Genomic DNA, 11,139 nt, shown 5'->3' on the forward strand with positions numbered 1-11,139 from the left:
TCGGAGTTCCATTCTCCGGCAGAGCTCGCAAAATAAGGAACGGAAAAACAAACGAAAACACAAACGCAAACCCCCCACAAACAAAGGTGTTGCGCGTATGGATTTGTTCGGTTCGGGCACCATCTTACGCGTCTAAATTTATGCGGCAATAGAAATAAAAGCGAGAAACGAAAAACTAGCGGCAACGGTAAATAGCCGGGCCCAACGTAGTACGGGCGCAATAAAAACTTACCCCAGGTAGTAGTGTCTGCTTCTCATGTAACGCGCCCTGACCGTTAACGGCGCTTTCCGGACTGAAGTACGTCAAAAACGCGCAGCCTGTGAAGGAAACAGCAATGAAAGATGTGAGTGTGAGAAAGCAGTGAGAAATGTCATTCAACAAGGGGTGAGAACGCAAGGGTTTTGAGCAGTGAGACAAAGGGCGAAGAAAACCAATAGCGAAGCAGTTCAATTGAATTTAACTAATCGTTTTTAAGTGATTTTAAATACATTAGAACTTAACATGCATTTTTTTTACTGATTTAGTTTAAAGACCTTGAACTTTTCTACTTACAGCTCAACTACAAGCTGAAGGTTCTGGTTCGCACATTTCTCGATCATAACGATCGTTCGAGAACTTGGACTCATAAAATTTCCCAGCGGTGCTGGTGACGAAAAATAATAAATCGTTCCAAATATATCCGTTGTTTAGATTCCACCGCCACGGGGAAAAGGGTTTTGAATGACGAAAAATAAGTATTAATGGTGTCCAGCAGTGCCATAAAAACCCCTTTTTTTCTAAGCACCACCAAAAAACCAGCACCGTTCTCCCAGTTTTCCGCCGGTCGGCAGTGGTCGTAAAGCATTGTTCGGGACGTTTCGGGCAAACCCCGAACAGGCCCGATATATCAGACAGCCGTCTTTTTTATCAAACAACCTTCAACGCCCGCAACGCTCCCCAACGGTGAACGGTTTTCCCTCCTGTTTTTCCATTCCAGCCTGTCCATTTATCGTCAAAAAACACGGCCCACCAGAATGCTTTCCCGGTCAACACTTTTCAGCGTTTTGAAAGACGGATGCCTGGTTCCGCTACCCGCCTTGGGTGCCCCACTTCCGGTGCACTGACCGCTCCAACCGGGACTTGGGACAGCATCATTTGGCGGCTTCAACAAAACGAGGAAGCATAAAACACAGCAATTAGAGCAAAAAGAAGGCCATAAATTTGGTGGAAATAATAAATTCAAGTCGGTCCCCTTTCTAGCTTCTAGCTACTTCCTTCTCTCTCCCTCTCTCTCTCTTTCGGTTTCCCAGTGGTCTTTCCACCGGTTGAATCGCCTCCGCATTCCGGCAGGCAACATAACCAGCCGACCCTTAAGAAAACGGGCGCCCTTTTTCCGCGCGTTAATACTCGCCTGGGGCAAAGTGAAAAATCACCTCCTAAGGCGCTGTCAGCGAAACATCACCCTAATGGCATAATTCTCTGGCACAATTTACGTGCAGTTTCAGCGCGGGCCTCGCTCTCAATGGGCAGCAATCTACTTGCATCTACACCAAACCCCGGCGGGTGGGTTCGCACCGGGCATCGTTCACTTCCGGGGTCGGAAAAAAAGGGCCGCGATATAAAATTTATCTAACTTTAGTGGATTTGAGTAATGGAACAAAAACAGCAGCGAAAGTTTTGCGACATCGTGGCATTAAGGGTGTTCAGACGGGGGGAGGGATGTGTTTTTTTTTTTCATTTCGTTTTTGGTTTCTGTTTTTTGGGGTTTTAATTTTATTTGTCCTCGCGCGGACAACAGCTGATACAACCGTCAACCGGTCGGTCCAATTCGAGGATTAAATAAACAAAACTTTCTGCCATGCTAATTAGACGTTAAATTAGCGCAATCGTGTGCGAGTGAGAGATAATGGACAGAACAAACGGTTTTGGGTGGAAAGGGTCGTGAAATTGGACGACCCAAAAGCGTGGTCCAAATTACGCGACATTCGCAGCCACGGCGCATCAAGTAATATTCAATCAGAGTTATGATAATGTGTTAACATAATTGTGTTTATATTTTTTCCTACTCTCACTGTAACAATGTTTCACTTCATCGTAGTGTAAGAAGTTACGTTAGAAAAAAAAAAGATGGACCAAGCCGGTAGCCCTCAGCAGACGGGAAAAATCCCCTACGGAATCCCCCAGCTTCCGCTTGCTGCACTAATGACACTTTCAACAAGAGCATGCTGAAGGCCTTCACCAATCTCTTTTGAATTCCCGTCATCATGTTTCGCTCCAGGGCAAAGCCTTCCAACAAAGAAAAAACCAGGGGATTGCTTTTCTCAGTATTCAACTCTTATAAATTACCCTTTTTTGATAAATTATGACCAGATCAACGGAATGCCGAGCGTTCCGAACCGGGCCGTGATATATCTCCGCTCGGTGGTTTCCTTCCACGCCAACCCGGTGGATGGTGGGATGGCAGGGCCGTGAAGACCAACTGAGCTTAAGGGCGGGCAGCAGTAGAATAACTCCTGCACCGAAAAATGAAACATTGTACGGGCTCGGCAATGTGAGACACGGCCGAACAAAATGAAACAAACAAAACAAAAAAAAAGCACCCAAAAGGAATCCAACCAAGGACAATATGTGCACTCAAGGCAGCATACAGGCGGTGCCGGATGCACAACGGCCGGCCAGGAGGTGGAACGATGGAAACAGGAATGACATGAAGCATAATTTAAAAATAGACCTAGCTTTTCGTTTCAACTTTCGAAAGCCAAAGTCAGCCAGAGCGGTAGCCAGAAGCGGCGCCACCCCAGGATTAAAGTCCCATAATTATACAATCCGACCGGCCCGGGACGGGTCTGGCTGGAATCATTTCCTGTGGATGGCAACGTGGCATGGCGAAAGCAGGTCTCAGGGGCTCTTTGGTTCTTGTTGGACGCTTTGCTACCATATCTGATTCCCTTCATTTTTTTTTTGCTTCTATATTCTATTTGCCCATATTTTTCTAGCCCGCTTTCTTACAACCAATCCGTCCATTGTCGTACAGACTAAAGCCCTCTGATTTTGCTATCGCCCTTGTTTTTTTACTTCTGTGTGTGTGTTGCTTCTCCGAACCAACGATGGTTTCAGCACCGACAAAAGGCAAACCCGCTAGTAGTTTATCAGTCATTAGACTGTTGTCATGGTAGAGAGAACCCATCCATTGCATCCACTGCATCTCTCCTGCCCCCGATGGCCAAGGTTGCAAGGATTCTGCTTTGGGTTGGAAAATGATGTACCTTCCCAGGAAGAGGTGCCACCGTTGGAGCAATCGGAGCCAGAAGACTGAAGATGACATGTATGACTGTTCGAGTTAGGGCGGCATGGTAACGGCTTTTGTAACGGTGATGAAAAAGGGCATGCAAGAAAGAAAGGAAAAAAAAAACGCCATCCCCAACCCACATGGCACACCGGGTAACAGCGAAAGAATAGGTCTTTGACAAGACGAGTGGCAATCAGCAACGATTACCTGTGCTAAATGTTCCGTTTCGAGGGTTAGCGATTAACGTGCCTTTTGTTTGGAGATTGCCATACATAAGCCAAGCTGTCGACCAAAATGGTAGGCATGAACTGTATGAATAACGCATTTGGTAGCATGGGACACAGTTACCATTCTATTGTTTGATTGATGCTGTAACTTTCTTGATTTTTTTAGGACAGTTTTAAAAAAAATATTTCATTGTTTTACTGTGTGATAGTTAGTAGGGCTTTTTAAAATGTTCAGTGAGGCATTATTTATACGGCGCTTTTCTTTACATATCAAGGTATCAAGGTTTCTTGTATCAAGGTCCAAGTTTAAGTGGCTTATTACCATCTCATGAGCAATCTTACGTATAATGTTCAAAAGATCCTATTCTCCTTACCAGCGACTAGGTTTGGTTGGGTTCTGGCTAAAAAATTGCTGCTATCCTTGAGATCCCTTCTATAACTTCCAAGAATTAATCAGAGCTGTACTCCGGTCTCATCGCGTATCTCATAGACGATATGCTCTTTTAGTCTTTTAACCCAACAGGTTTGTGTTTACTTAAAAATTCCAGCAATACCCATATTATTAAGGATTTTGGAAAATAAATCCAAGAGTTCATTTTTCTAGGAAATAAAAATGTGAATTTTGATCCTTGATATCTTCATCTGTATAGATCATTTTTGTGGGTAAAGCCAATGTACTCTTTCATTCATTAAATTGATAATTAACACCCCAAGAACTCAAGGGAATTTTCAACTCCAGTAGAGAATTATACAAAAATCCCCATGTAAAATTTGGTATTAAGTTAAAATTAGTTACTGCAGACAGTTCATCTGTCATCAATCATCAATCACCGAATCGAACACATCGAATGACATTAACCAATCAGCCAAATTGACTTATTACTAATTATTCTCAAATCGATCACTTATATGCGATGTTTGCCAGGAGCTACAACACTCCAGCCATCCACCATTGCGCCACAGCTGATTTTAGCTTTTTTTTTGTTTCAATCAACATTTTTCCTCTTAAATGGAGTTAAAAGAAAGTGAATCGGATTATCCGACAGGATGAAGGCTAACCCCTCTAGGGAAATTTTCGGATCCTCAGCGGATCGAATGCCCGTATTAGTTCGCCTCGTGCATGCCAAACAGACAGACACAGGCACACCATGGCCAATACGTACGTTTAGCTTCCGTACGCTAGACAACTAAATTATTCCTTTCCCATCCGCCCTCCACACACAAACAAAAAAAAATCAGCCTAAAAGCATCGTTTAGACGGAATGGAGAAGATCCGGAATATTGTGCCCGTGCCCGGCCTGGCGAGCCCGGGTTACCCCGGGTACTTACTTGCTATATATGTGTGTTCGTTATGGACGGCTACATACATTTGGTTGAGTTCAAATATTGACGAAGCAGGTTTGGTGTGTTTCAGGTGTTTCGCTCCCATTCTTCACCGAGCTCCGTTTTGTTTCCCCGTTTTGACCATTCGAAATTATGCCGTTTTAAAGGCGCAACTCCCGCTTCTTTATTGCACGGCTTCATCCAATGCTTTAACGTCCAGGTGAAGGTTGTTCTTGCTACTTTCCCCCCAGCTTTTTTCCCGAAGGTACTCCCCTCCCCTCATCGGCAGTGGGAAAACTCCCTTTGTTTCAAAATTTCAGACACTTTTTACCGGTTATGATGATGTTTTCCTTTCTTGGAGTTTATGTTGTTGGCTTTTGTTTTTTTTTTGCTCGTTCTTTATTCCATTCAACACGTTTTTTTTAACCCCCGACCGGGCCGTCTGGAAGCGAGTCAGTTAGCCACAGGTTAGCGTTTTACCCAGGGCGCTTCATTGTTATGTTTTGCGGGTCGGCCCCCGAACGTACAATCATTGCCCAGTGCACCTGTGTAAGCAAAAGGATACAAAACCATCGCGCAAACGTTCGACACGCAGAACAAAACAAAAGCACCAAATAGTTCCTTTATGCCGTTCGTTTCATAACTTCGTGCACCGAGCGCAAACATTTTCGCCCGGGTCTGTCCCCCCATCGTGAAAAGCCTTCCCACTGCCACGTGCTGTATCGGTGGCGCGTTTGCAAAAGCAACACGAAAAAATGTACCTTAATTGAAAGATAAGAAACAATTTTCCCAGCCAAACATTCGGGTGCACGCGAAACTGAAGTCTATTTGCAAATTTATGTCTGCTTTTAACATCGTTCAAAAGCTACCCGGGACTACCGCGGGCTCGGTACGTTCCACGACGCGTTGATAGATCTTTCACCGACGTCCGACCGCTGACGATCTATTCGCCCCAAAAAAAAAACGTGGTAGCTAGCTGTTTGGGAACGGACGAGGAATTCCTTTCCAATCTAGCCCGGCCCCGGATGGCGAAACAGGCTGTACCTCCATGCACAGCGGACTTCGTTTGATTTATTGACGGAATTTATCCAATTTTATGAATGCTTCCTTAAATCTCGATAATCGACCCTACCTTTTTCGGGGTTTGGGTTCGTGCAGCGGACGTGCCTTCCGGTGCGTGCTGGCCGCTCAAGACGAAAGGGCTTAATGCGGTGAAAACCCTTTTACGGTTACGGGAACGGATTTATTCGGCCCTCCCCCCCGTATTACCTTCCCACACTTTGCACACTTACGGACAAGTGCTGGGCACCCAAGTGGCGCATCGGGATGCCCATAATCGCAAATGGTCAGCGACCAGGAGCTGAACCTTAATTTCCAATTCGTTGATTTATAGTTCACGCTGAATGGTTTCTACAGGTTATAAATAATCTTTAATTTAGCCTAAAACGTACCGCGATAAATCAAACTCCCCGGTACGAACTTGCGATCAAAAATCGTAGGAGTGTTGGCATTCGGTTCGGGAGGACAGGCAAACAAGCTAGAAAACAATCGACGACAATGGTTGCCTCGTATCCACATCCCCCAGTTTGGCAGGAAAGGTATACCTTCCTTTGCATGTTTTGGACATTCGGACAGAGACCGGTTGCCAAAAAGGTGCCAGGAATAGGGCAATCAAACAAACAACTAGAACGAACAGCCAGGAGAGAGGGAGAAGAAAAAAACAGACACACTCCAATCTCGCCCATACTCCTTAGCGCCGGGTGCCAAGGTGCCATTACGACAGAACGGGGCCTACTGCCAACTCAGTGGGCCACAAAGCCCAGTGTGCGTGTAAGGCTTTAGTCTTCCACCCACCGAACACCGTCCGGTACACATAAACAATGACTGACCATAAGGCATAATGCCAGACAAATGACTCCATCAACCATTCGAACGACGCACTTTTTACCGATTATGGGATCTGCCAATGTCGGGATTGCCGGAAATCGATGGCCACACGCAATGCTAAAGTTATGGTGGTGATGGGAGGGAGAGAGAGAGAGGAAAAAAAAGCAGAAACATACCGTCCAGATAGCACAAAACCCGGAAAGCCCCTTCCCCTTCCAAGACTTCGCATCCGGTGGACTCTAACCGGCTTGGTAAGTTCCCCCCGAACTCAGAACTCACCTCGCGGAGAAACGTAACGCCACGCGAAGGAGCAATACAATCGATACAATCGAAGATATTTCAAACAACAGAAAAAAACGCCGTCCCGTTGTGGAGGCCTTTTGTTTTCGACGGCTGAGAACCAGGTCGAGAATTGGGCGTGCTGTGAAAGGATGTGTGCAATGAACGAAATGAAGGAAAACATCCCCCTTTTGTTTTTGTGCGCCCCCCCCGGTATGGACGGTCGGCCCATGAAGCCATGAAGGACATGTTCGTTTGTGGTTTGGCTTTTGTACGCGTCCCCGTCCCCCCTGTACCCCAGGGCGAACCGCGTTTTCACCTGCACTAATGGGCCTGACAATGGGCCAGAATGGATTCCCGGGTCGTGTGTTTGCGAAATATTTCCAGGCAACTTTCTTCGGGTTTGTGGTTAAGTATTGCTCATTAATTTATGGCAAATGTCCTGTAGCAATTCGTTTTCACTCCCCCTACTCTGTACTGTTCGAGGAACTGTCTTGTGGAAGTGTGTGTGTGAGTGTGAGTGGTTGGGTTGATTTTGTCATGACAAAAAGGAGAGTAGATTCTGCAGGAATATTTTCAGTTGGTTCACGCAGAAGTAATCTTCTGATCGTACGAAATAAAGCAATGAAAGAAAAACAATTGTTGAAGGAAGTTATTACTAAAATCATAATGCTCTTGTGATAAACATACATTAGTTAATACGTTTTAATAATAAATATTTGATCAAAAGAGAATATATAATCATGCTGATGCTTTCATCGAGTTAGACTAATACGACATTTTACAACGATCTGACATTCTTCCGCCAGAGTTCTGGAGGAATGGTTTACAATACTTTACTCTCTTTCTTTGATATTTTGATTGCTCATTAGCATTCACTTGTTAGCAAAATTTTCCAACAATTCCAGATCTTCCTCCCGACTTTCTAGTTCCACTTCCAATCAGCCTTCCAGCGTTGTCACTTACTTTGACGTTTATTCGCAAACATGTAATATAACTGATTCAAAAAAGGGCATACATCCCCAAAAACGTAAATGCATGCAATTTAATTAAAACTTATATAAGATTTAATATCTTCCGTCCTTTTAGACACTGACACATTTATGATAACCGGCTAGCTGGAGAGTCCATGTTCAACAACTCTTCGCCTGCCTTCGCTCGACTCCAACAGATCAGAAAATGTCACATTTTCTACGATGCCATTTACGATCGCATCTTCCGTCTCACCGCAACTAACCTCAAAAAGGTTTACATTGGCTCCGATTCAATCACACTCGACGGTTTAAGATGATTGACTGACGTTGAGCGACGATGTCCAAAACCAAAAATTTTCCATCAACTTGAACGCTGAACAAATGCACAAAAGTGTGAAAGATGGGCACAAGGAACGAGGCAACGAACAAACATATCCAAAGAAATCCATCTGCGGGTTCGAGCCATTCTGACCGTATTTTGTACTGCACTCGAGAGCACGAGAGCACAATTCATTCGCCAAACAGTTTCGTACTCGTTGCGCGACCATCAAGCTGAGTGGAAATCCCCATTCCTGGAAAGTTTATTGAATAAAACCGAAAATATTGCATTTCATTCAAATCAGGTCACGCCGTATCTCATCACGTCGCGCAGGGACGGTGACGCACGACCGGCTGCAGAGGGGGTGAATCGGTCGGCGGCCTGGTGACGATGATGATGATTTTATTACACCAGAAATAGGTGCCCTACCCTGGGAAGCCGGTATCGGAGGATGATGGCCCATGATGCCTAATATAAGCACTTGACAACACGTCGCTCCTCGTTCGCCACGTTCCCGAGGTTGAGACGGCTCGGGGAAGTCAAAGTCAGCCGGCAAGCAGATCGACGTTGATGTCACACATTCAATCTGCCGCACGCTGCTCTCAACTTTACGTCAAGCAAGGTCCGGGGAATTGACAATCTATACATCGAAGTTCGTAAAGTATGTGTGCCATGCTATGCGGCCTGGATCGTCGTGTTCGCTGGGTTGCATCGTGAGGCTGGCAGCATCACTGGAGCAAAGGAAAACTCACCACACCGGAGACACGTTCCGGAAGGGACGTGGAAAACCACCACGTCGGAGAGAAGAAGAGGAAAAAAACCTTGCGCACACCGGGGAACATGTATGGCCCCATTCTCGTGGGAAGATTATTTACTCCGCAAATACTTTTATCATGCATAAACATTTTATGAATACCAATCAGATATTTACTTTGGCTTTTCTTCTGCTTCGTACGACCCAAACCCCCGTCCCCCACGCCCTCCCCCCGCAAAAAAAACCAAGCCGGCGGTGTACGAGATGGTAGTTTGATGGCTTTTCTTTACACGCGCAGCCAGCGCGACGCGCGTGGAGGCCTCGCGTAGAAGTTTCGATTACCACGAATTTTCCCAACCACTCGAGCTCGGCCGACTTAACGGCTCAACGCGCCGTGACACACGGGGCTGATGAAAGACATTCCGCCAATGGTTCAGCCTAGCGGCCGGGTACGAGACCTGCACACGCTTCCGGGCAGACAGGAGGCAGTAAAAGCAAGCCCCCACACACCGACGGAAAAGCCGTCCTCCCGGTGTGTGTGTGTGTGTGTGTGCGATGTGTGCCGGTAGTCGCACGTGTGGGGCAGGAAAAATCTTCGCTTCGACCGAGCATAAAGCAAGCTTAAGCATACTGGTGATGTAAATGGTCTTATCGGTGGATCTTCCTAAATGCGAAACAAAAGAATGTAAAATTTATGTGCTCCACGGCTGCATCAAGCCACACACACACACATGCGAGAGCGGAATATGCGAATGTGCTGGAAGGTGTAAGCCGTTCCGGTTCCAATACAGGTTTGGGAAGTTCAATTTCATAGATTGAAGCATGGAGGTGGAGGGATTTACGGAGAACGGCCTGCTTGGATGAAGGGGTACAAGGTGAAATAACATTTGGAGAACCTTTTTCCACTCGCATACATACATATATACGAAGGGATTTATTGATACATTTTGGCTTTCCATTTGTAATAAATATGTACGCCAGAGTACGTGACATATCAACGTAACTAACAGGACACGCGAGAGAGGCAGAGTTTACATTATCGCGCGGGCTTTCTCGAAACTCAAGACGAAATAAAAGCGAAACAAATGCAATATAATACACATTTGCCAGCACTATTCCTCTAGCAGATGGTTTCAAACAATAGATAAATTCCAGTTTAAGAGGAAATCCTGACTTTCGGCTGCACATTCGACTAGACGTTGCTCGGCTCGGTGTCGTTCCACCGTTACCTTTAACGTTTAACAGAAGAATTTAAGCTCAACAACACGCAAACTATTCCCTTTACCAGCACTTTATTATTTTTCCGTCTTTCAAACTCAGACAATGTTTCAATAATAAGCCAAATATTACAAACTCCCGTGCGCCCGTGAAGGAGGAAGATGCCTTTTTGCTCCCACAAACACATTCGTTTGTGTTACAGCACCGATATCACGAGGTATCCTTCCACTTTGCTGAAAGAGCTTTGCTGTTTCGCCGAAAAGTTCCCATACACCACCACCAGGCCAGGCCAACCATCAAACCCAGGGAAACTTCCCGCTTTTCCAGCGTTCGGTTGCTGGTTTTGCCGGATGCCCACCCCCACAGCGGCAACCATCTTTATGCTCATTCTTCCCATTTTCGTATGCTTTATGTCAACAAAGTACCGAAATTCCGAAAACGATATTCTCCGACCCTCCCGACCTAACCCCCCGTTCCGTTCCCGAACGTTGTCCCGTTGGTGTTTTTTTTTCTCCATTCACAATCTTTCAAGCCCGCTGCACATCGGTGTGTCATCCACCAAGGTATATCGGTGGCTGTGGTCGCGAAAAGCAGCGCAACTGCGCCGTGTGCCGCGTGTGGCAAGTGAAAATTCTAAAATAATTTTACGAGCCCATAAAACACGGCAGTATTTCAAAATATGGACCAATATTTGGTAGTCAACCTTTCGCGCGATGGGTTGGCAGGGAAAACGACAAGATGCCAGTCGCAAAAAGGAAACACGAAGTATTAAAAAGTTATATGCCGCACATTTCGGCCCCCCATTGGCCCCCCGTGTCCTTCGCTTTCCCCATCAGCCGCGGTGCCTACTGCTAATATCAATTTCAAATATTACTTCATGCTTTCGTAC

General features: G+C 45.8%; 1 protein-coding gene across 8 annotated transcripts in view; it reads right to left on the reverse strand.

The window, feature by feature from the left end:
- The window catches only part of LOC128305387 (CUGBP Elav-like family member 4), a 326,349-nt gene that overhangs the window by 294,533 nt on the left and 20,677 nt on the right, over positions 1-11,139 (reverse strand). For all 8 annotated transcript variants that reach the window (XM_053042805.1, XM_053042804.1, XM_053042798.1 and 5 more), the window contains exon 2: positions 233-318. In XM_053042805.1, the coding sequence (XP_052898765.1) occupies positions 233-318 (86 nt within the window). The remainder of the gene's footprint in view (positions 1-232; positions 319-11,139) is intronic.

Source organism: Anopheles moucheti, chromosome 3 (assembly GCF_943734755.1).
Source record: "Anopheles moucheti chromosome 3, idAnoMoucSN_F20_07, whole genome shotgun sequence".
NCBI lineage: Eukaryota > Metazoa > Arthropoda > Insecta > Diptera > Culicidae > Anopheles > Anopheles moucheti.